The 23,365-nt window shown below is 49.2% G+C and overlaps 1 protein-coding gene across 4 annotated transcripts; it reads right to left on the reverse strand.

Moving 5' to 3' along the window:
* Nucleotides 1–167: 167 nt before the first annotated feature.
* LOC142915555 (uncharacterized) lies at nucleotides 168–13,234 on the reverse strand. 4 transcript variants are annotated; one of them, XM_076061331.1, is made up of 11 exons: nucleotides 13,093–13,234; nucleotides 12,370–12,568; nucleotides 11,648–11,826; nucleotides 8,323–8,699; nucleotides 7,952–8,117; nucleotides 6,799–7,158; nucleotides 3,116–3,397; nucleotides 2,093–2,435; nucleotides 1,900–1,960; nucleotides 771–872; nucleotides 168–558 (listed from the first exon to the last, which is right to left on the reverse strand). In XM_076061331.1, the coding sequence occupies exons 1-11, from the start codon at nucleotides 13,184–13,186 to the stop codon at nucleotides 511–513; spliced, it is 2,211 nt and encodes a 736-aa protein (XP_075917446.1). In that variant the 5' UTR covers nucleotides 13,187–13,234; the 3' UTR covers nucleotides 168–510. The 4 variants fall into 4 exon arrangements, with proteins under 4 accessions (XP_075917446.1, XP_075917449.1, XP_075917447.1 ...); XM_076061334.1 differs by having other exon boundaries at nucleotides 171–558; nucleotides 3,116–3,199; XM_076061332.1 differs by having other exon boundaries at nucleotides 172–558; nucleotides 2,093–2,243.
* Between the last annotated feature and the right edge of the window lie 10,131 nt (nucleotides 13,235–23,365).

A 23,365-nucleotide genomic window follows, 5' to 3' on the forward strand; every position in this document is an offset into this window, starting at 1 on the left:
TGTGACCAGCCACAAGCTAATCATTCAGCCATTTCAATGCTAAATTATATGCTAATTCCTTTGTCAAGGCGCTTTGTTCCTCTCACACAGCTTAAAGGCCGTGATCTGAACGTGGCTCTTTCACTCCAGCGCTGTCCTACCAGACAGTCTCGCCCCTTCACCTGAAGGCCGCTTGTGTTGTGGCCGAAACGTCGTGAGAATATTATTGTGTTATTTTATTTTATCAATTTATTATTTTATTCTCATTCTACGTGACTTTACCGAAAGAACCAAACAAGATGAATCATTGCAGTCACGAAAACTTTAAATCGAAATTCAGTTGGGATCAAACAACAACAACAAATCTTCTTGGTTCTTTCGGGGGGGGTTCACCCGCTCGCGAAGCGACAAGCCCCGGCGTTGCCCCGGCAACCACGGCAAGATGGGGCGCGGCAAGGTGGAGCACGGAAAGGTGGAGCACAGCAAGGTAGAGCACTCTCGCTCCTCCCCCCCCCCACCCCGAGCCGCTTCTCAAAAATCTTCCTCCCTCGCCTCGTCGTCATCTTCGTCTTTGAAAACCTGCGGGGGTCGGAGTAAATTAGAGAGACGGTGACCGACCCCACCCCCCCCCCCCCTGGGGTGGCCAGAAGCGGATCGCTCACTCAGCCTAAGCAGGAGCATCGGTGATGTGGGGGGACACTCGCTCACCGCTCGCTCGCTCACCGCTCACCGCTCGCTCGCTCACCGCTCACCGCTCGCTCACCGCTCACTCACCACCCACCCCTCCTCACCGCGTAGTCGTAGCTTCCAGCTCCGCTGTCTTGGTGCTGAGGCTGCGGTGGCAACTCGTGCAGCCCTTCATCCGCCTTGTTGCCACTCTCTAGCGTTAGCAACTACACACGGAGCATCCCCACAACACGCACAGTGTGTGGTGAATCTGTGGGTCTCTGTGTGTGGTGAGTCTGTGGGTCTCTGTATGGTGAGTCTGTGGGTCTCTGTGTGGTGAGTCTATGGGTCTCTGTGTGGTGAGTCTGTGGGTCTCTGTGTGGTGAGTCTGTGGGTCTCTGTATGGTGAGTCTGTGGGTCTCTGTGTGGTGAGTCTATGCATCTCTGTGTGGTGAGTCTGTGGGTCGCTGTGTGGTGAGTCTGTGGGTCTCTGTGTGGTGAGTCTGTGGGTCTCTCTGTGTGGTGAGTCTATGGGTCTCTGTGTGGTGAGTCTGTGGGTCTCTGTGTGGTGAGTCTGTGGGTCTCTGTGTGAGTCTGTGGGCCTCTGTGTGGTGAGTCTATGGGTCTCTGTGTGGTGAGTCTGTGGGTCTCTGTGTGGTGAGTCTATGGGTCTCTGTGTGGTGAGTCTGTGGGTCTCTCTGTGTGGTGAGTCTATGGGTCTCTGTGTGGTGAGTCTGTGGGTCTCTGTGTGGTGAGTCTGTGGGTCTCTGTGTGAGTCTGTGGGTCTCTGTGTGGTGAGTCTATGGGTCTCTGTGCGGTGAGTCTGTGGGTCTCTGTGTGGTGAGTCTAGGGGTCTCTGTGTGGTGAGTCTGTGGGTCTCTGTGTGGTGAGTCTATGGGTCTCTGTGTGGTGAGTCTGTGGGTATTATTTTGGCAATCGTCATCAGGAGGAGAAAAGAGGGGGATGAAAGCCGCTGAAGCAGCAGGCTGTTTTAAAGTTTTAAAGTTGGGTGTAGCCCAAGGGTCATAAACAAAGTGGGCACAACTTTACCGAAAGACCCAAAGAAAATGAATTCCTGCAGTCACGAAAGCTTTAGGTCGAGTCTAACTGTGTCTCTGTATATACACTACACTACTATATACTACACTATACACTACACTACTATACACTACACTACTATACACTACACTACATAGAATACGGAGAGAGACACGGATGGACTGGGCCTCTGTGTCCTGGCGGTGTGCCACTCACGGAGCCACAGTCGCCCGCCGCGTTTCTCCGCGGTGCCTTGGGGAGCGTGGGGGGATCCTCCCTGCACGCATGTGGGTAGTGGGGGGGTGGTGGGGTAGTGGTGGGGGGGGGGCACAGCGGCAGGTCGTCACACAGACGACCCCGCGGGCACCGCCGATGTCCGCCCGACGTCCGAGAGAAGCGGGCGACTCACGAGGGGCCCCAGGGCTCGTGACGACGCTGACGCTGACGGCGGTGGCGGTAGAGCAGCAGCAGCGTGGCCACCAGGGCGAGGGACACGGCGAGGATCGCGGCCGGAGCGGCCCAGCTGGCCCGGCCCGCCGCCGCTGCCGCCGCAGAATTCTCTGCGTGGCCAAACGGTCCCCCGCGTGGCGTCAGCGTGCCGCCGTAGTACGACGACAACCGCCGCGATGACCACACGCGCCAGGCTAGGTGCGCTTTGAGGCTCGCGGCGCTCGCACCCGGGCGTTGCGGGTCGAGGGAGCGAGATGGAGGGACGGACGGAGACAAAGTTCCCCCGTGAAGGCCCCGGCGGACTGTCGGGGCGGGTGCTGTTAGCGAGTATCAGCAGCTGTGAAGGCCGTGATTGTGACAAACGAGGGGATGGGTGGCCAGAACAGGGACACACACACACGCACACGCAATACACACACATGCACATGGACACACACACACACACGCACACGAACACACACACGGACACACACACACGAACACACATGCACACACACACACAGACACACGCACACACACACACATGCATGCACACGCACACGGACAGACACGCACACACACACGAACAGACATGCATGCACACACACACACACGGACACGCACACACGCACCAACACACACACATGTACACACACGCACCAACACACACACACGAACACACACACACGCACACACACGCACACGGACACACACGCACACACACGCACACACACATGCATGCACACGCACACGGACAGACACGCACACGCACACACACGCACACACAGACACGCACACGAACAGACATGCATGCACACACACACAGACACACACACGGACACGCACACACGCACCAACAGACACACACACACAAACCAACACACACACACGTGCACGGACACACACACACCCACACACACACACCCACACGTACACGGACACGCACACACACACACACGTACACGGACACACACACATGCAACATTCAGAGATGCGAACAAACCTGTTCGTGTGTCCAGTTGCCTGTTCGGACCGAAAGTCGTGAGTTCAACCGGCGTGCAACAGACGGCGGTGGTGGCATCTACATCTGTAGAACGTGAAGAACCAGTGGCATTTACATCTGTAGAACGTGAAGAACCAGTGGCATCTACATCTGCAGAGCGTGAAGAACCAGTGGCATCTACATCTGTAGAACGTGAAGAACCAGTGGCATCTACATCTCCAGAAGGTGAAGAACCAGTGGCATCTACATCTCCAAAAGGTGAAGAACCAGTGGCATCTACATCTGCAAAACGAGAAGAACCAGTGACATTAATATCAACAGAATACGAAAAAACAGTGACATGTACATCTGTAGCACGTAAAGAACCAGTGGCATCTACATCTGCTGAACGTGAAGAACCAGTGGCATCTACATCTGCAGAGCGTGAAGAACCAGTGGCATCTACATCTGCAGAGCGTGAAGAACCAGTGGCATCTACATCTGCAGAACGTGAAGAGAACGTCAATAACCAGTGGCATCTCCATCTGCAGAACGTGAAGAACCAGTGGCATCTACATCTGCAGAACGTGAAGAACCAGTGGCATCTACATCTGCAGAGCGTGAAGAACCAGTGGGATCTACATCTGCAGAACGTGAAGAACCAGTGGCATCTACATCTGCAGAACGTGAAGAACCAGTGGCATCTACATCTGTAGCATGTAAAGAACCAGTGGCATCTACATCTGCTGAACGTGAAGAACCAGTGGCATCTACATCTGCAGAGCGTGAAGAACCAGTGGCATCTACATCTGCAGAGCGTGAAGAACCAGTGGCATCTACATCTGCAGAACGTGAAGAGAACGTCAATAACCAGTGGCATCTCCATCTGCAGAACGTGAAGAACCAGTGGCATCTACATCTGCAGAACGTGAAGAACCAGTGGCATCTACATCTGCAGAGCGTGAAGAACCAGTGGGATCTACATCTGCAGAACGTGAAGAACCAGTGGCATCTACATCTGCAGAACGTGAAGAACCAGTGGCATCTACATCTGCAGAGCGTGAAGAACCAGTGGCATCTACATCTGCAGAACGTGAAGAATCAGCGGCATCTACATCTGCAGAGCGTGAAGAACCAGCGGCATCTACATCTGTAGAACGTGAAGAACCAGTGGCATCTACATCTGCAGAGCGTGAAGAACCAGTGGCATCTACATCTGCAGAACGTGAAGAACCAGTGGCATCTACATCTGCAGAGCGTGAAGAACCAGTGGCATCTACATCTGCAGAAGATAATGAGCTTTGGGTCTCCATGTGAGTCTATGGGTCTCTGTGTGAGTAGTCTATGGGTCTCGGTGTGATGAGTCTATAGGTCTCTGTGTGAGTCTATGGGTCTCTGTGTGAGTAGTCTATGGGTGGCTGTGTGATGAGTCTATGGGTTTCTGTGTGAGTCTATGGGCCTCTCTGTGAGTAGTCTATGGGTCTCTGTGTGAGTAGTCTATGGGTGTCTGTGTGAGTAGTCTATGGGTGTCTGTGTGATGAGTCTATGGGTCTCTGTGTGAGTCTATGGGTCTCTGTGTGAGTAGTCTATGGGTCTCTGTGTGAGTCTATGGGTGTCTGTGTGAGTCTATGGGTCTCTGTGTGAGTAGTCTATGGGTCTCTGTGTCAGTCTATGGGTGTCTGTGTGATGAGTCTATGGGTCTCTGTGTGAGTAGTCTATGGGTCTCTGTGTGAGTAGTCTATGGGTGTCTGTGTGGTGAGTCTATGGGTCTCTGTGTGAGTAGTCTATGGGTCTCTATGTGAGTAGTCTATGGGTCTCGGTGTGATGAGTCTATGGGTCTCTGTGTGAGTCTATGGCTCTCTGTGTGAGTAGTCTATGGGTGTCTGTGTGATGAGTCTATGGGTCTCTGTGTGAGTAGTCTATGGGTGTCTGTGTGATGAGTCTATGGGTCTCTGTGTGAGTAGTCTATGGGTCTCTGTGTGAGTAGTCTATGGGTGTCTGTGTGAGTAGTCTATGGGTGTCTGTGTGAGTAGTCTATGGGTCTCTGTGTAAGTAGTCTATGGGTCTCTGTGTGAGTAGTCTATGGGTGTCTGTGTGAGTAGTCTATGGGTGTCTGTGTGAGTAGTCTATGGGTGTCTGTGTGAGTAGTCTATGGGTGTCTGTGTGAGTAGTCTATGGGTCTCTGTGTGAGTAGTCTATGGGTATCTGTGTGATGAGTCTATGGGTCTCTGTGTGAGTAGTCTATGGGTATCTGTGTGATGAGTCTATGGGTCTCTGTGTGAGTAGTCTATGGGTGTCTGTGTGATGAGTCTATGGGTCTCTGTGTGAGTAGTCTATGGGTGTCTGTGTGATGAGTCTATGGGTCTCTGTGTGAGTAGTCTATGGGTCTCTGAGTGAGTAGTCTATGGTGTCTGTGTGATGAGTCCATGGGTCTCTGTGTGAGTAGTCTATGGGTGTCTGTGTGAGTCTATGGGTCTCTGTGTGAGTCTATGGGTCTCTGTGTGATGAGTCTATGGGTCTCTGTGTGAGTAGTCTATGGGTGTCTGTGTGATGAGTCTATGGGTCTCTGTGTGAGTAGTCTATGGGTGTCTGTGTGAGTAGTCTATGGGTGTCTGTGTGAGTAGTCTATGGGTCTCAGTGTGAGTCTATGGGTCTCTGTGTGAGTAGTCTATGGGTGTCTGTGTGATGAGTCTATGGGTCTCTGTGTGAGTAGTCTATGGGTGACTGTGTGAGTAGTCTATGGGTGTCTGTGTGAGTAGTCTATGGGTCTCAGTGTGAGTCTATGGGTCTCTGTGTGATGAGTCTATGGGTCTCTGTGTGAGTAGTCTATGGGTGTCTGTGTGATGAGTCTATGGGTCTCTGTGTGAGTAATCTATGGGTCTCTGTGTGAGTAGTCTATGAGTGTCTGTGTGAGTAGTCTATGGGTCTCTGTGTAAGTAGCCTATGGGTCTCTTTGTGAGTAGTCTATGGGTGTCTGTGTGAGTAGTCTATGGGTGTCTGTGTGAGTAGTCTATGGGTCTCTGTGTAAATATTCTATGGGTGTCTGTGTGAGTAGTCTATGGGTCTCTGTGTGAGTCTATGGGTCTCTGTGTGAGTAGTCTATGGGTCTCTGTGTGAGTAGTCTATGGGTGTCTGTGTGAGTAGTCTATGGGTCTCTGTGTGAGTAGTCTATGGGTGTCTGTGTGAGTAGTCTATGGGTGTCTGTGTGAGTCTATGGGTCTCTGTGTGAGTAGTCTATGGGTGTCTGTGTGAGTAGTCTATGGGTGTCTGTGTGAGTAGTCTATGGGTCTCTGTGTGAGTAGTCTATGGGTGTCTGTGTGAATAGTCTATGGGTCTCTGTGTGAGTAGTCTATGGGTGTCTGTGTGAGTAGTCTATGGGTGTCTGTGTGAGTCTATGGGTCTCTGTGTGAGTAGTCTATGGGTGTCTGTGTGAGTAGTCTATGGGTGTCTGTGTGAGTAGTCTATGGGTCTCTGTGTGAGTAGTCTATGGGTGTCTGTGTGAGTAGTCTATGGATCTCTGTGTGAGTAGTCTATGGGTGTCTGTGTGAGTAGTCTATGGGTGTCTGTGTGAGTAGTCTATGGGTTTCTGTGTGAGTAGTCTATGGGTCTCTGTGTGAGTAGTCTATGGGTGTCTGCGTGAGTAGTCTATGGGTCTCTGCATGATGAGTCTATGGGTCTCTGCGTGGGGCAGTGTCAATCCTCACCGATGACAGAGAGGTTGACCCTCCCCTCGAAGTTGTCGTGGGGGAAGGTGGCCACGTGGCAGAGGAAGAGGCCCCCGTCGCCAGCCCGCACGTCCAGCAGCTCCAGCGAGACGTCGCCGGGAGGCCCCCCAACGCGGAACCGCAGTCGGCCCGCGAGGGACGAGTTGGAGTACGCCGTGCCGTGCAGCGGGCTGAGTGCGGCCAAATTGGCCCCCGCCCAGACGTTGCCACGGGAGGCCTTCAGCCAGTTGGCCTGCACCACCACCACGGCCGCACCCCACAGAACGCAGCGCAGCAGCGCCACCTTCTGGCCGACCACCGCCGTGACCTGGCCGTCCGTGTCGACACCCACACGAGGGACTGGGTGGGAAGACAACACAGAGACCCATAGACTACTCATAGAGACCCATAGACTACTCATAGAGACCCATAGACTACTCATAGAGACCCATAAACTACTCACACAGACACCCATAGACTACTCACAGAGACCCATAGACTACTCATAGAGACCCATAGACTACTCACGCAGAGTCCCATAGACGACTTAGAGACCGACAAGACTACTCACGCAGAGATCCATAGAGTACTCATAGAGACCCATAGACTATCCTCTTTGGTAATTTCGATAAAGTCACGTAGAATGAGAATAAAATAATAAATTGATAAAATAACACAATAATATTCTTACGACGTATCGGCCACAACACAAGCGGCCATCATCAGGTGAAGGGACGAGACTGTCTGGAGAACAGCGCTGGTCTGAGCGTGGCTGTGTTCGCTCCAGCGCTGTCCTCCAGACAGTCTCGTCCCTTCACCTGATGAAGGCCGCTTGTGTTGTGGCCGAAACGTCGTGAGAATATTATTGTGTTATTTTATCAATTTATTTTATTCTCATTCTACGTGGTGACTTTACCGAAAGAACCAAAGATGAATCCTTGCAGTCACGAAAGCTTTAAATCGAAATCCATAGACTACTCATAGAAACTCATAGACTACTCACGCAGAGTCCCATAGACCACTCAGAGACCCACAAGACTACTCACACAGAGACCCATAGACCACTCATAGAGATCCACAAGACTACTCACACAGAGACCCACTTCACACGCACAAAAATACCTCTCACTCATTCACCCAGCCACCCACTCACCCACGGTGCTGTGTGGTGGAGGGACGGAGACACACGACAGTGGAGACCACTCCCCTGCCTTCCACCGTGGCAAGTCGGCTACCATTCTCACGCGGACGCAGTACTCATCCTCGCGTCCCGGCAGAAGCATCATTCGGTGTTGGTACCGGCATCCGATGAAGCGCTCCTGGCAGTAAGCATCATCATCATCAGTAGTAGCAGCAGTAGTAGTAGCAGCAACAGCATCATCATCAGTAGTAGTAGCATCATCAGTAGTAGTGTCATTGGTAGTATCATCATCATCAGTAGCAGCATCGCCACCCACCCACTCAACCACGCACATCTCCCGCCACAACCTCCCGACCCCCGTCACAACTCCCGCAATCTCTCACCGTGAGTTGAACGCCGCCTCTTGTCGAAATGTCAACCTGATGGTGGAACTTCACGTCGTGCGACACCAGCGCCCTCCACCCCCGCCCGACGGAGACCAACAACGACAGCTTCCGCACCTCCGGCTCTCCGTCGACCACCGCCTCCAACTCCCCAGCCACCCCAGGACCACCGTCATCACGGCGGTCATCGTCACCGCCGTCACGGTCATCGTCATCGCCGTCGTCGTTGTCGCTGTAGCCATCATCGTCGTTGTCTTCATCGTCACCTACAACACCGCACTCCTCATCCTCATCCTCACCACCATCGCCCTCCTCCTCCTCCTTGCCCCGCGTCAGTTTGTCGAGCCTCAGGGTGAACGACGGAGCGCTGAGCACAGCTGAGACACGGGAGAGGGGGGGTCATGGCGAGGGATGTTTGTGTGATCTCTCCCTGTCCTACAGAGTGAGTGAGTGAGTGGAGTTTGTGTGATCTCCCCCTGTCCTACAGAGCGTGTGAGTGGAGTTTGTGTGATCTCCCCCTGTCCTACAGAGTGTGTGGAGTTTGTGTGATCTCCCCCTATTCTACAGAGTGTGTGAGTGGAGTTGGTGTGATCTCCCCCTGTCCTACAGAGTGTGTGGAGTTTGTGTGATCTCCCCCTGTCCTACAGAGTGAGTGAGTGGCGTTTGTGTGATCTCCCCCTGTTCTACAGAGTGAGTGTGAGTGGAGTTTGTATGATCTCCCCGTTCTACAGAGTGAGTGGAGTTTGTGTGATCTCCCCCTGTCCTACAGAGTGAGTGGAGTTTGTGTGATCTCTCGCTGTCCTACAGAGTGAGTGGAGTTTGTGTGATCTCCCCCTGTTCTACAGTGTGAGTGGAGTTTGTGTGATCTCCCCCTGTTCTACAGAGTGAGCGAATGGAGTTTGTGTGATCTCTCCCTGCTCTACAGAGTGAGTGAGTGGAGTTTGTGTGATCTCCCCCTGTCCTACAGAGTGAGTGAGTGGAGTTTGTGTGATCTCCCCCTGTGCTACAGAGTGAGTGAGTGGAGTTTGTGTGATCTCCCCCTGTCCTACAGAGTGAGTGGAGTTTGTGTGATCTCCCCCTGTTCTACAGAGTGAGTGGAGTTTGTGTGATCTCCCCCTGTTCTACAAAGTGAGTGAGTGGAGTTTGTGTGATCTCCCCCTGTCCTACAGAGTGAGTGAGTGGAGTTTGTGTGATCTCCCCCTGTTCTACAGAGTGTGTGAGTGGAGTTTGTGTGATCTCTCCCTTTCTTACAGAGTGAGTGAGTGGACTTTGTGTGATCTCCCCCTGTCCTACAGAGTGAGTGGAGTTTGTGTGATCTCCCCTTGTTCTACAGAGTGAGTGGAGTTTGTATGATCACCCCCTGTTCTACAGAGTAAGTGGAGTTTGTGTGATCTCCCCCTGTTCTACAGAGTGTGTGAGTGGAGTTTGTGTGATCTCCCCCTGTCCTACAGAGTGAGTGAGTGGAGTTTGTATGATCACCCCCTGTCCTACAGAGTGAGTGAATGGACTTCGTGTGATCTCCCCCTGTTTTATAGAGTGAGTGGAGTTTGTGTGATCTCCCCCTGTCCTACAGAGTGAGTGGAGTTTATGTGATCTCCCCCTGTCCTACAGAGTGAGTGAGTGGAGTTTGTGTGATCTCTCCCTGTTCTACAGTGTGTGAGTGGAGTTTGTGTGATCTCCCCCTGTCCTACAGAGTGTGTGGAGTTTGTGTGATCTCCCCCTGTTCTACAGTGTGAGTGGAGTTTGTGTGATCTCCCCCTGTCCTACAGAGTGTGTGGAGTTTGTGTGATCTCCCCCTGTCCTACAGAGTGAGTGGAGTTTGTGCGATCTCCCCCTGTTCTACAGAGTGTGTGAGTGGAGTTTGTGTGATCTCCCCCTGTCCTACAGAGTGTGTGAGTGGAGTTTGTGTGATCTCCCCCTGTCCTACAGAGCGAGTGGAGTTTGTGTGATCTCCCCCTGTCCTACAGAGTGAGTGTGTGGAGTTTGTGTGATCTCCCCCTGTTCTACAGAGTGAGTGGAGTTTGTGTGATCTCCCCCTGTCCTACAGAGTGAGTGGAGTTTGTGTGATCTCCCCCTGTCCTACAGAGTGAGTGAGTGGAGTTTGTGTGATCTCCCCCTGTCCTACAGAGTGAGTGAGTGGAGTTTGTGTGATCTCCCCCTGTCCTACAGAGTGTGTGAGTGGAGTTTGTGTGATCTCCCCCTGTCCAACAGAGTGAGTGAGTGGAGTTTGTGTGATCTTCCCCTGTCCTACAGAGTGAGTGGAGTTTGTATGATCTCCCCCTGTTCTACAGAGTGAGTGGAGTTTGTGTGATCTCCCCCTGTCCTACAGAGTGAGTGGAGTTTGTGTGATCTCCCCCTGTTCTATAGAGTGAGTGAGTGGAGTTCGTGTGATCTCCCCCTGTCCTACAGAGTGAGTGGAGTTTGTGTGATCTCCCCCTGTCCTACAGAGTGAGTGGAGTTTGTGTGATCTCCCCCTGTCCTACAGAGTGAGTGAGTGGAGTTTGTGTGATCTCTCCCTGTCCTACAGAGTGAATGAGTGGAGTTTGTGTGATCTCCCCGTCCTACAGAGTGAGTGGAGTTTGTGTGATCTCCCCCTGTCCTACAGAGTGAGTGGAGTTTGTGTGATCTCCCCCTCTCCTACAGAGTGAGTGGAGTTTGTGTGATCTCTCCCTGTCCTACAGTGAGTGAATGAGTGAGTGGAGTTTGTATGATCTCCCCCTGTCCTACAGAGTGAGTGAGTGGAGTTTGTGTGATCTCCCCCTGTGCTACAGAGTGAGTGAGTGGAGTTTGTGTGATCTCCCCCTGTGCTACAGAGTGAGTGAGTGGAGTTTGTGTGATCTCCCCCTGTGCTACAGAGTGAGTGAGTGGAGTTTGTGTGATCTCCCCCTGTCCTACAGAGTGAGTGAGTGGAGTTTGTGTGATCTCCCCCTGTGCTACAGAGTGAGTGAGTGGAGTTTGTGTGATCTCCCCCTGTCCTACAGAGTGAGTGGAGTTTGTGTGATCTCCCCTTGTGAGCCGAAGACACACACACAGGCAGAAAGAGTCATAGACATACACAGCGACACACACAGACAAAGATGACAAAGATCCTCCGTGTAGCCTGAAAAATACCACTGGGGCAAGTGCTGTTAGTGAGCACCAGACAGACACGGACAAAGAGAGACACAGAGAGAGAGACACAGAGAGACACACACAGAGACACAGAGAGAGAGAGACACAGAGAGACACACACACACAGACACAGAGAGAGACACACACACAGAGACACAGAGAGAGAGACACACACACAGAGACACAGGCATATGTACAATCTCGTGCCACTCACTTTCCATCAAGGGCAGGACCACAACCGCGACCCAGGGTGAGGATCGTGACGGCGAGGATGAGAAGGAGAATCTCACACGGAGGAGGTAGCGGTCACCGGGATCGTCCAGCGCCGAGGAGACGTCGCACCGTGTCTCCGTTGTTGCAGCGCAGACGGTCTGCCAGCGGGCTCGTCTGAAGCTGCGCAGACAGAGACACAGGGAGGAGTGGTGAGGGTGGTGAGGAGCCAGTGGGTGAGAGAGACGTGTGTGTGTGTGAGTGAGTGGGTTGGTGGGTGAGTGGGTTGGTGAGTGAGTGGGTGAATGGGTGTGTGTGTGAGTGGGTTGGTGGGTGAGTGGGTTGGTGAGTGAGTGGGTGAGTGGGTTGGTGAGTGGGTGAATGGGTTGGTGAGTGAGTGGGTGAATGGGTGAGTGGGTGATTGAGTGGGTGAGTGAGTGGTTTGGTGAGTGAGTGGGTTGGTGAGTGGGTTGGTGAGTGAGTGGGTGGGTGAGTGGGTTGGTGAGTGAGTGGGTGAGTGGGTAAGTTGGTTGGTGAGTGAGTGGGTTGGTGAGTGAGTGGGTGAGTGAGTGGGTTGGTGAGTGAGTGGCTGAGTGAGTGAGTTGGTGAGTGAGTGAGTGGGTGAGTGGGTTGGTGAGTGGGTGAGTGGGTTGGTGAGTGAGTGGGTAAGTGAGTGGGTTAGTGAGTGGGTTGGTGAGTGAGTGGCTGAGTGAGTGAGCATCTCACAGTTTGCTCTGAACTCTGTATGTAACATTCAGGAACGTTGAGTTGGTCGTGGTCGTGGTGGTCGAGTTGATGGTTAAAGGATCAACAAGTGGGGGTCTATCCCCTCCATCCCCACTGGGAGCCGCTTCAACGGGGTCCCAGCAAAGGGTCGCCAGGAGGTCTCGAGACTCCAAACGAACATTCAGTGGGAACAGCGGAGCTGGGCAGATGGGGAAAAAACACTCAAGAGTGCGCTAACCACTGCACCACCACTCCTCACTCACACACAGTGCGTTAACCACTGCACCACCACTCCCCACACACTTACACACAGTGTGCTAACCACTGCACCACCACTCCACACACACAGTGCGTTAACCACTGCACCACCACTCCCCACTCACACCCACACAGTGCGCTAACCACTGCACCACCACTCCCCACTCACACACACACAGTGCGCTAACCACTGCACCACCACTCCCCACTCACATACACACAGTGCGTTAACCACTGCACCACCACTCCCCACACACACAGTGCGTTAACCACTGCACCACCACTCCCCACACACAGTGCGCTAACCACTGCACCACCACTCCCCACACACTCACACACAGTGCGCTAACCCCTGCACCACCACTCCCCACTCACACTTACACAGTGCGCCAACCACTGCACCACCACGCTCCACACAATCACAACCTGGCACCCGATTTATCGACCACCTCGGGCTCTGCTCACCGTGGCTGCTGCACGTGACGAGGTGGTGGAGGAGGAGGAGAGGCAGGATGAAGGGGAAGAGTAGGCCAAGTTTGTAGAGTTTCGACATCGCCATTAACCCCACACGCAGCCAAGCGCCCGCCTCACCCAAGTCACGTGCTGAGGAAATCGATTCAAGGTTAAATAAAAAAAAATTGGATCGATTCCTATGGGGATAACAAATGCGAATCGATAGTGGTCAAAAATGTAGCCGATGGCATCGATCCCTATTGGGACTGCATTGGAATTGACGTTGGTCGTGAGTGTAAAATGGAATCGAATACATTTTCGATAACATGGGAATTGATTATGGCGATTTGTTCTAATAACATAGGAATCGATCTAGCTAGTGATTTAAAGCGCATAGAATCGAATCCCATTGGGATACCTACCATGAGAATCGATTGTGTTAGAAAAGGAGAGCGTTTAGAATCGATTCCTATTGAGATAACATTGTAGTCTATGAATCAGAAAGGGTTTTATTCGCCATGAAAGTTCACACCAACACGGAATTTACTTTGGCAGGATGGTGCATACATTCAACATATAGGAATCTAAAATCTTAAATAAGTTTTAAACAAGTCTTACTATAATAAGGGTTAAAAGTCTAACTAACACCAAGGGGCTGAAGTATATAAAATTGAATAAATATCGAATATAAAATAGCTTTAAGTAATTTGAAAATAAAAAATACAAATAGGTTAACATAGTTAATATCAGCAAGGTTTCATCATGTAGATAAAATGTTAAAAACAGTGTTAGCCCTTGGCCTTGTTTAACAGGCCAGCAGCAGATGGGAAGAAGCTGTTTTTATGGCGTGAGGTTTTGGTCCTGATGGACCGAAGCCTTCTGCCGGAGGGGAGTAGCTGAAACAGAGAGTGTCCAGGGTGGGAGGAATCGGCCTCAATCTTCCTCGCTCGCCTCATGGTCCTTGTCGTGTGCAGGTCCTCGAGGGTTGGTAGATTGCAGGCAATTACCTTCTCAGCAGTGTGGATGATACGCTGCAGTCTGCTCTTGCCCTTGGCAGTGGCAGCAGCGTACCAGACGGTTATGAAGGATGTGAGGATGGATTCAATGATCGCTTTATAGAATTGCACCATCATTGTCTTTGGCAGGTTGAATTTCTTCAGCTGCCGTAGAAAGTACATCCTCTGTGCAGTCTGCTTAACAGCGGATGTCAAACCACTGTGTCACTCACAACGCACATTGCATGTTGGTGTCAAAATTGTGGCAATTCCAGTAACACTATCCAGAAACTCCACAAGGGAGATGACGCGTCAATGATCGCCCCCTACCGACAGACTCATGTCACGTGCAGGCCGGTGCAGGGCCACCTTGTGCCACACAGGGGCAGCTGCCACTAGGGGGCGCCCTTCCATTGTTTGAGATGAGGTTCGATACGAAACACCGAGTTGCTGAGGCAATAAGGCAAGCGACTTGAGTGCAAATGTTGTTTATAACGTAGTGAATGCTTGGGATCTTGTCTCTCTCTCCTGCTCACAGATTTACCCAGCCCACAGCTCCACAGATACCAGCCGCTCCTCCTGGGCAGGTTCGGTTACGTACCGTGCGAAATAAGTTCCAGATACACACACAGAGACTCACACAGAGACCCATAGATTATCACGGTTGGCTAGGTATGGTGCGAAAGAAGTTATGTACACACACACAGAGACCCATGGATTAACACGGTTGGCTACGTACGGTGCAAAAGTTACAGATAAACAAGTTTGAGTCGTGGGCCGTGGAAGTTGACCGGGCGCGTGTTGCTACTGACAGTCGTTGAATACGGTTGGATAGACGCTGATAGAGAGACACACACAGACAAGACAGGCGGACAGACACAGACAAGAGGAACACAGAGACGACAGAGAGACACAGGCAGAGAGAAACACAGAGGCAAACAGATGACACAGACGGACAGAGACAGAGAGATGTTGAATCGAACACACTGAACTCGCTCCATTGAAAGAGATTCCTCGATCTTCGCAATGCCTGGAAGTCGTTCTTATTTTTATTGATTTAATTGCGTGTGGTGTGTACGTGCAAGCAATGTGGGATATCGATGTACGCAGATATGAACAAGATCAGCAGACAAGACGTCTTTAATTTAATCGGTCTCTCCCACTAAACAAAGGAATGTTGAACACGAAATATAAATCCCACGGCCTTCGTGCGAGTCCATAATTACTGCAGCATTGCTTCAGTGCAAGCCAACTGTGGACCGGTTTTGGTGGACACTGTGTGTGTACACTGTGTGTGTGTGTACACTGTGTGTGTGTGTACACTGTGTGTGTGTGTACACTATGTGTGTGTACACTGTGTGTGTGTGTACACTGTGTGTGTGTGTACACTGTGTGTGTGTACACTGTGTGTGTGTACACTGTGTGTGTACACTGTGTGTGTGTGTACATTGTGTGCAAGCCACCTGTGGACCGGTTTTGGTGGACAATGTCTCAACAGCAGTGGGGCTTGCTTCAAGCCATGGTTGTGAACATCCAGACGTTAATCAGCAAGGAGCATTTCTAGTCCAAGTTCGACAAAATCTGCGTCAACACGTAAGACAAAATTATAATTCGTGTTGTAGAGAATGTATCTCCTCTACGTGTAACTTTAAGGTGGTATTCCTTGTAACTGATGAATGATCCGAGTGTGCTTCCTATGTCAAAGACAATGAGTTGCTCCAGATGCTTCCTGAAACACAAAAGTACCCTTTGACCTGTATCACAAGAACAACGGGTCTCACCTGAGTTCTCTGTACAGGTTACTTCCAAAAACACATGCACTTTGTCCTAACATCACTTATTCAATGTTTGACCCTCATAAAAAATAAAGTGATGCATGTACACACAAAATCAGACAAGTGTTCATTCAAAATTTCGATTTAAAGCTTTCGTGACTGCAAGGATTCATCTTAAGTCACGTAGAATGAGAATATGAGAAAAAAAATGTTTTTAATAAAATAACACAATAAAGCTATTTCTATGACCAGTCTATTTCTATGACCAGTCACAAGCTAATCACTCAGCTATTTCAATGCTAAATTCTCCTGTTTTATATGTAAACCCCTTTGTCAAGGTGCCTCACCTCTCTAAACCAGCTTAAAAGACGCTACGAATCTCAACAGCGTTCATTGAAGCTCTGTCGTCCCGACAGGTCTGTTCCTTTCACCTGTAGGCCACTTGTGTTGTGGCCGAAACGTCGTGAGAATTTTATTGTTATTTTATTAATTTATTAATTTATTCTCATTCTACGTGACTTTACCGAAAGAACCAAAGAAGATGTTCATTCTAAATTATTGACTGGAATTTTAACAAAATTTAATTACTGCAGTGAAATCTACTGCATCAGATAACATCTGATTAAAAAGCTATTTAAAAAAAATATGCACCGTCTGCTTAACAGTGGATGTAAAACATACTATTGTGTCATTCAAAACGAGTAGGCCATTGCATGCTGGCGAATTCTAAACATTAGCGACACATTACAAAACTGAGATGAAACATCAATCATCGCCCCCTACTGACAGCCTCTTGTTCACATTCTCTTTGGTTCTTTCATTAAGTCACGTAGGTAGAAAAAATAATAATAGATCACGATGTTTCGATCGTAACACAAGCGGTCGTCCTCAGGCGGAAAAAATAAATGCAGGCCCGTGCAGGGCCACCACCCTGTGCCACACAGGGGCAGCTGCTACTTGGGGATGCTCTTCGAGTGTTTCAGACGAGATACAAAACTCCGAGTTGCCGAGGCGATTAAGCAAGCACCGAGTAAATGTAATTATTATAACATAGTGAATGCTTGGGGGCTTCTTGGCTCTCACTCCTGGTCAGAGATCTCCCCAATCCACGGGTCTACAAAGACTGGCCGCTCGCTCTTACTCTGCAGGTTGAACCTAGGAATTGAGTGTTCAACTTCACATTCTTTTCATTAAAGGCCTGTGACAAAGGTGCATCTATTGTAGTGACCGTCTCAAGCTTACACACCATCGGGTCTCCATTTGACTTTGTATTGTCTAGGAGCAAGTCCACCCACACCTCCACTTCCATGAATTGCTGGGAGTTGCCTCGCTCTGCCTCAGTCAGAATTCTCCTCCTGCTTTACGTTGCCTCCATCAATGTGAAGGTCCGATTTTGGAGTTGAATCTTCATCTTCACATTTCACCATCACCTCTTCCCTCTTCACCATTACCTCTTCATATTTCACAATCACCTCTTCATATTTCACCTCGATACCTTTAAAAGTGTCCAAGTTGGGATTTTCTTCCGGTTCGTGTTTCATGAGGGATGGGCTCATTGCGGCACTTTGACTTTCACAAGCTGATTTCAGACTCCACTCCTTGCAGATCTTCTGATGCTTCTGTGTTCTCTGGTGTACTTGAAGATTTTATGAATGTGCAAACGCCTTCCTGCAGAGTGCACCTGAAGGGTTTCTCTCCTGTGTGTATTCTCTGGTGTGTTACAAGATGAGATGACTTTGCAAACGCCTTCCCACACACACTGCACTTGAAGGGTTTCTCTCCCGTGTGTGTTCTCTGGTGTACTTTAAGATGTGGTGACTGTGAAAACGCCTTCCCGCACAGAGTGCACTTGAAGGGTTTCTCTCCCGTGTGTGTTCTCTCGTGTACTTCAAGATTTGATGACTGTGCAAACATCATCCCGCACAAAATGCACCTGAAGGGTTTCTCTCCTGTGTGTGTTCTCTGGTGTTTTTTAAGAACAGATGACTGTGAAAATGCCTTCCCACACACAGTGCACTTGAATGGTTTCTCTCCTGTGTGTGTTCTCTGGTGTTTTTTAAGAACAGCTGACTGTGAAAATGCCTTCCCACACACAGTGCACTTGAAGGGTTTCTCTCCCGTGTGTGTTCTCTGGTGTCTTTGCAGATTTGATGAATGTGCAAACGCCTTCGCACACATCGTGCACCTGAAGGGTTTCACTCCCGTGTATGTTCTCTGGTGTGTTACAAGAGCAGATGAACGTGCAAATGCCTTCCCACACACACTGCACTTGAAGGGTTTATCTCCCGTGTGTGTTCTCTGGAGGGTCTGAAGAACTGATGGCCATGCAAATGCCTTCCCAGACACAGTGCACTTAAAGGGTTTCTCTCCTGTGTGTGTTCTCTGATGTACTTGAAGATGTGGGGACTGTGAAAATGCCTTCCCACACACAGTGCACTTGAAGGGTTTCACTCCCGTGTGTGTTCTCTGGTGTGCTACAAGAGTAGATGAATGTGCAAACGCCTCCCCACACACACTGCACTTGAAGGGTTTATCTCCCGTGTGTGTTCTCTGGTGTTCTACAAGAGCAGATGAACGTGCAAACGCCTTCTCACACATACTGCACTTGAAGGGTTTCTCTCCTGTGTGAGTTCTCTCGTGCCGTGTGAAATCTCCAGTACGATCCGTGCTATATGCACACCGGTCGCATTGGAGCCTTGTCCTACCGAGCTGCGCTGAGTGCATTTGCTCCATGAGACCAATGACCAATTCTGCGGAGGAAGCGTCAGAGGAAGCGTCAGCTGCAGACAGAAAAAAATAATATCCACACCATCTACACGTCAGTATTGAGGCACAGAGGAATGCATATATAGTCACATGTGACTTACACGTCTATACTTATTCATATATTCAGGATGTAGTAAAAACGTTTCCCAAATTCATCACAGGGCTGTTATGGCACACAATGAGAGGGCAAATGGTTATAAATATGCCTGGAAGCCCTCGTATCTTCAAAATGAATGTTCACCCAAAACTTCGAGCACACAATTTCAGCTGTCTGGCTACAAAAGGAATATTTATGAAAGCTAAATACAGCTGACATAGCAAAGGGTGTTGAAAACAATACCATTTGTGTTATGCATAAATTAATGTTCAATCGCAACTTAGAGGTGTGAATCCAGGCTCAGATGTCATTGAATGCTGGGGATGAACAGTTCCGACTTCAGCTGAATGTGTGTGCTGTGTTCACATCCTGTTTCCATTCTTACAAAGAGTTCCAGAGGAAAACAAAAATAAACTATTGTTTTGATATAACTTCCGTGTTCAATAGAGTTAATAGACTTTACTTCAAACACAAACTTGACACTGTCACACACTGGCAGTGGCGTGTCTAGAATCATGCCTGGCCACCTTCATCTGCTTGGCATGAATGCTTCCTCACTCTACCAAGTAATTAATCGAGGATCAACGAACATAGCCGAGGCTAACTGGAGTTTGCGTGTCTCTCTCCGTGGTGAGATGTTAACTACCTCACCCGGTATACAGGTAGTCGTGGGTTCGATCCCGACCCTGAGGCCTGCTGTATATTTGGAGTTTGCGCGTCTCTCCGTATAGCGTCTTTGACCGATAGACATTGACACATGTATTCTTGTTGATTTCGGTAAAGGTACGTAGATAGAAAATAACAATAACAGATAATACAATTACATTAAATAAAGACCACTTGTGTTGCGATCAAAACAACGTGAGTTGTTTTACTTTATTTGCAATTATTTTTTTGTTATTTTCATTTAATTTTCTATCTACGTGACTTTACCGAAAGAACCAAGAATATTCATTCCTGCAGTCACCAAAGTTTTAAGTCAAAACATTCACACACGTTGACAAAGCCTCACCTTGTGTTGTTGTGGGCAGGTCGCTTCTGATAACAAGAGCGGTATAGCAGCTCAAGCGGGCTTGGCCTGGTGAAAAAAATAAAAACTGCGTGAACATTTACAATAAAACAAAGTTACAAAGTGGCGAGCCGGGTGAAGACAAATTAAACTTAAGCGAGATAATTAAAGTAAACGCAATCAGGCGAGGGCAGGAGGCAAGGCCCCGTGTGGCTAGGCCCCGCGTTGTAAAGTTCCAACCTGGACATCGATTCCCATGCTCGCTGCTACTCAACTGACATCCCTACGAGAGAGAGAGGCTCTACCTTGGTAAACAACAACAACCACCACCATAACAACCACACCCGCAATGAGAATTTCTCACCTCGGACTTCAGAACAGGAAGCGATAGCTTGTGTCAATGTATCTATAGCAGTGGTTCTTAACCTTGTTGGAGGTACCGAACCCCACCAGTTTCATATGCGCATTCACCGAACCCCTCTTTAGTGAAAAATAAAATGTGATTTTTTTCAAATTCAAGACATAGATATGTTTTTTACTGGTACACAAAATGAGCCGTGCATGAACATTACCTTGTTCAAAGAATAAAACCAACACAATGCATAAACTCACAACAAATTACATACCTGGAAATTAATGTGACTTCTGCTGTTGCCTTTGAGAGATCAGTTCAGATATGCGTGGCTTCACCTTGGCAAGTGCCACTCTCATGTCATTTTCACAGCAAAGTCTGTTCCTTTTCTTCGTTTTTATGTCCAGCATCCTCGAAAAGGATTGCTCACAAAGATATGTTGTAACAAATGGTATAAAAAAATCCAGGGCTTTCTTAGCCGTAACTGGATACTTGTTCATTTGTCGACACCAAAACGTTGAGAGCGTTGTTGTTCTGAAGAGTTGCTGTTGAACCTGGCTCTGCTGAATTTCAATGATTTCGTCGAGGAATTCATCATTGACATCTGCTGTTTCAACAGCAAACGTGAACGGCTGTCTCACCCATGCTGGATATGACTCTCTTGTAGGGAAATATCCGTCGAGAGACTTTGCAAGCTCATCTAAGTGCGTGGCAATTGTTTGCTTCAGTTCCGTGGATACAGAAATATCTCCGATTCCAGACACATCTTCGATCTTACTTGCACAGTCGTCCAGAAGCGGGAAGTTTGCGAAGTTATTGTTCTCTGTTCGTCGTTTCCATAACGGTAGCTTTTTTTGAAAAGCCTTCAGGTGTTCTTCCGCTTCCATGATATTGACTCCACCACCCTGCATCTGCTGATTGAGATGATTGAGAGCTGCGAATATATCAGCCATGTACGCTAAAATGAGAATGAACTCAGGATTTTTGAAGCAATCTGCATGGCAGTGTTGGTGCTCTTGCAAAAACAGGGCTAATTCCACACGCATGGCAAAAACACGATTCAGCACCTGTCCCCGGGATAACCACCGAATATTAGAATGGAGCAGAAGTACCTCAAATTCAGAGCCCATTTCTTTACACAGCTCACTGAAGATGCGGTGCCTCAGAGCACTTTTTCGCACATAGTTCACACATTCCACCACAGTTTTTAATACTTCTGCCATTTTTGGAGGTAAGGTTTTTGTTGCCAACGCATGCCTGTGCAGAATACAATGCGTCACAATGATGTGTGGTGCATCAGCCTTTACTAGCGCACCAAAACCAGACTTTCTTCCCAGCATGACTGGAGCTCCGTCCGTACAAACTGCAGAAACCATATCCCATGAAAGATTGTTGTCTCTGAAGAAGTCATCCACAAGCTTCTTCACATCGGCTGCCTTCGTTGTTGTTGTAAGAGGCTTACAAAATAAAAACTCTTCTTTTATCATGTCGTCTTTCACATAGCGTACAAAAACAGCAAGCTGGCTTAGATCAGAAACGTCTGTGGTTTCGTCGAGTTGAAGGCTGAATTTTGCCGGGCTTGAAATCAGATCCGCGACTACTTGAGCCAAGATGTCTTTACTCATGTCTTCTATTCTGTCACTGACGGTGTCATTTGAAAGGGGAATTTGGGATAATTTACCTTCGGCCGCTGTTCCGAGTATCAGATTCGCCATCTTTAATGCAGCTGGTTTCACAAGTGGTTCACCAATGGTGTGTGGCTTGCCCTGCTTTGCGATCAGGTAAGCAACTTCGTACGATGCTGTCAGGATCGGTTTGTTAACAGGTACAAATCCAAGAGCAGGCAGAGTGGCCCTTTCATCGAATCTGGCTCTCTTCACCCTGAATTCAGCAAGTGTTGTGTTCTTGTATTCCCCGTCTCCATGCAGCTTCAAGAAGTGTTCCTTTAGTTTTGCCGGTGCAAGACTAGAGTTGCTCAACTTGGCGTTGCAAATCATGCAGATAGGACGCTCACTCCCATCACGTTCCGTGATACATGAGAATCCATGTTGTACATATTCGTCCGACCACTTTCTTCTTTTGCCCGACATAGTTAGTATGGATAAAATATTAAAGAAATCACACGACGTACGACAACAACAGTCACACGTTGACTACTGAGTACGCACTAAATTCCCCGCAGCGCTGATTGGCCAAGCAGTGTAGCATGATCTGCAGCCAGTGATGGCCAAGTGGGCCGTGTGTGTCATCACAAATTTACACAATAATTCAAGTGTGTCCGGACCTCCGTGGCGGGGGCTCTGCCGAACCCCTGAGATCGACTCACCGAACCCCTGGGGTTCGATCGAACCCAGGTTAAGAACCACTGATCTATAGCTTCCTGTTACCTCGTGACGTCACGCGGCAGCAGGTGACATGACGTCACTTCCGGAAAACGAGACACGCCCCTCCCACAATGAGCTGCCCCGTAAATAGAGTATGATTAAATTATGTTAGTCCCATCCGATACATATTGTAGGTGCTGAACCCGTCGCAATAAACTCGCGACAGCTTTAACGGACACATTATGTTAATGAGCCGCCAGTCACTGGGCGTAGCTTTGCACCACACGGGCTAGGCCGCAGGCTTTCGGCCGTCCGCTCCCTTTGAGTCGCTGCAATTTTTTATTTTATTATTTTTAATCGTGATTTAGTGTGCCGTGTGTATAATGTGTACACGTGTGTATAATGTATGTGTGTAATGTGTACAAGTGTGTGTATAATGTATGTGTGTAATGTGTACAAGTGTGTGTATAATGTATGTGGTAATGTGTACAAGTGTGTATTATGTATGTGTATAATGTGTACATGCGTGTATAATGTGTTCATGTGTATATGTGTATCATGTGTATAAGTGTGTGTATAGGTCTATGTATAATGTATGTGTGTATATGAAGTGTGTATATTGCGCACTGTGTTGGTGTGTACTGTTGAGAAGAGTTGAATGGACTTAGTAAGTGTGTCACTACCCAACCACGTGTCTCTCTCCCCGTGTCCCTCTCCTTGTGTCTGTGTCTCCCCGTGTCTCTCTCCTCGTGTCTCTGTCCTTGTGTCTCTCTCCAATAGTGCCTCTCCCCGTGTCTCTGTATCCTAGTTGTCTCTGTCTCTTTCCCGTGTCTCTCTCCCCGTGTCTCTCTCCCCGTGTATGTCTCCTAGTGTCTCTTCGTGTCTCTTTCCCGTGTCTCTCCTTGTGTTTCTCTCCCCGTGTCTCTCTCCCCGTGTCTCTCTCCCCAAACACGAACGATACAACAAC

The sequence above is a fragment of the Petromyzon marinus genome, unplaced genomic scaffold, assembly GCF_048934315.1.
Source record: "Petromyzon marinus isolate PM22_M1 ecotype Great Lakes invasive population unplaced genomic scaffold, UKy_Petmar_22M1.pri1.0 PM_G_Scaffold_32, whole genome shotgun sequence".
In the NCBI taxonomy this organism is placed as follows: domain Eukaryota; kingdom Metazoa; phylum Chordata; class Hyperoartia; order Petromyzontiformes; family Petromyzontidae; genus Petromyzon; species Petromyzon marinus.

Coding starts and splice junctions, on each gene's coding strand:
- LOC142915555 (XM_076061331.1), bottom strand. CDS start 13,186: ATGGCGATGTCGAAACTCTACAAACTTGGCCTACTCTTCCCCTTCATC. Junction 7,159..7,951: donor TCCACCACACAGCACCGTGG/GTGAGTGGGTGG, acceptor CTTCCCACCCAG/TCCCTCGTGTGGGTGTCGAC. Junction 2,436..3,115: donor GCAACTGGACACACGAACAG/GTTTGTTCGCAT, acceptor CCGCCCCGACAG/TCCGCCGGGGCCTTCACGGG.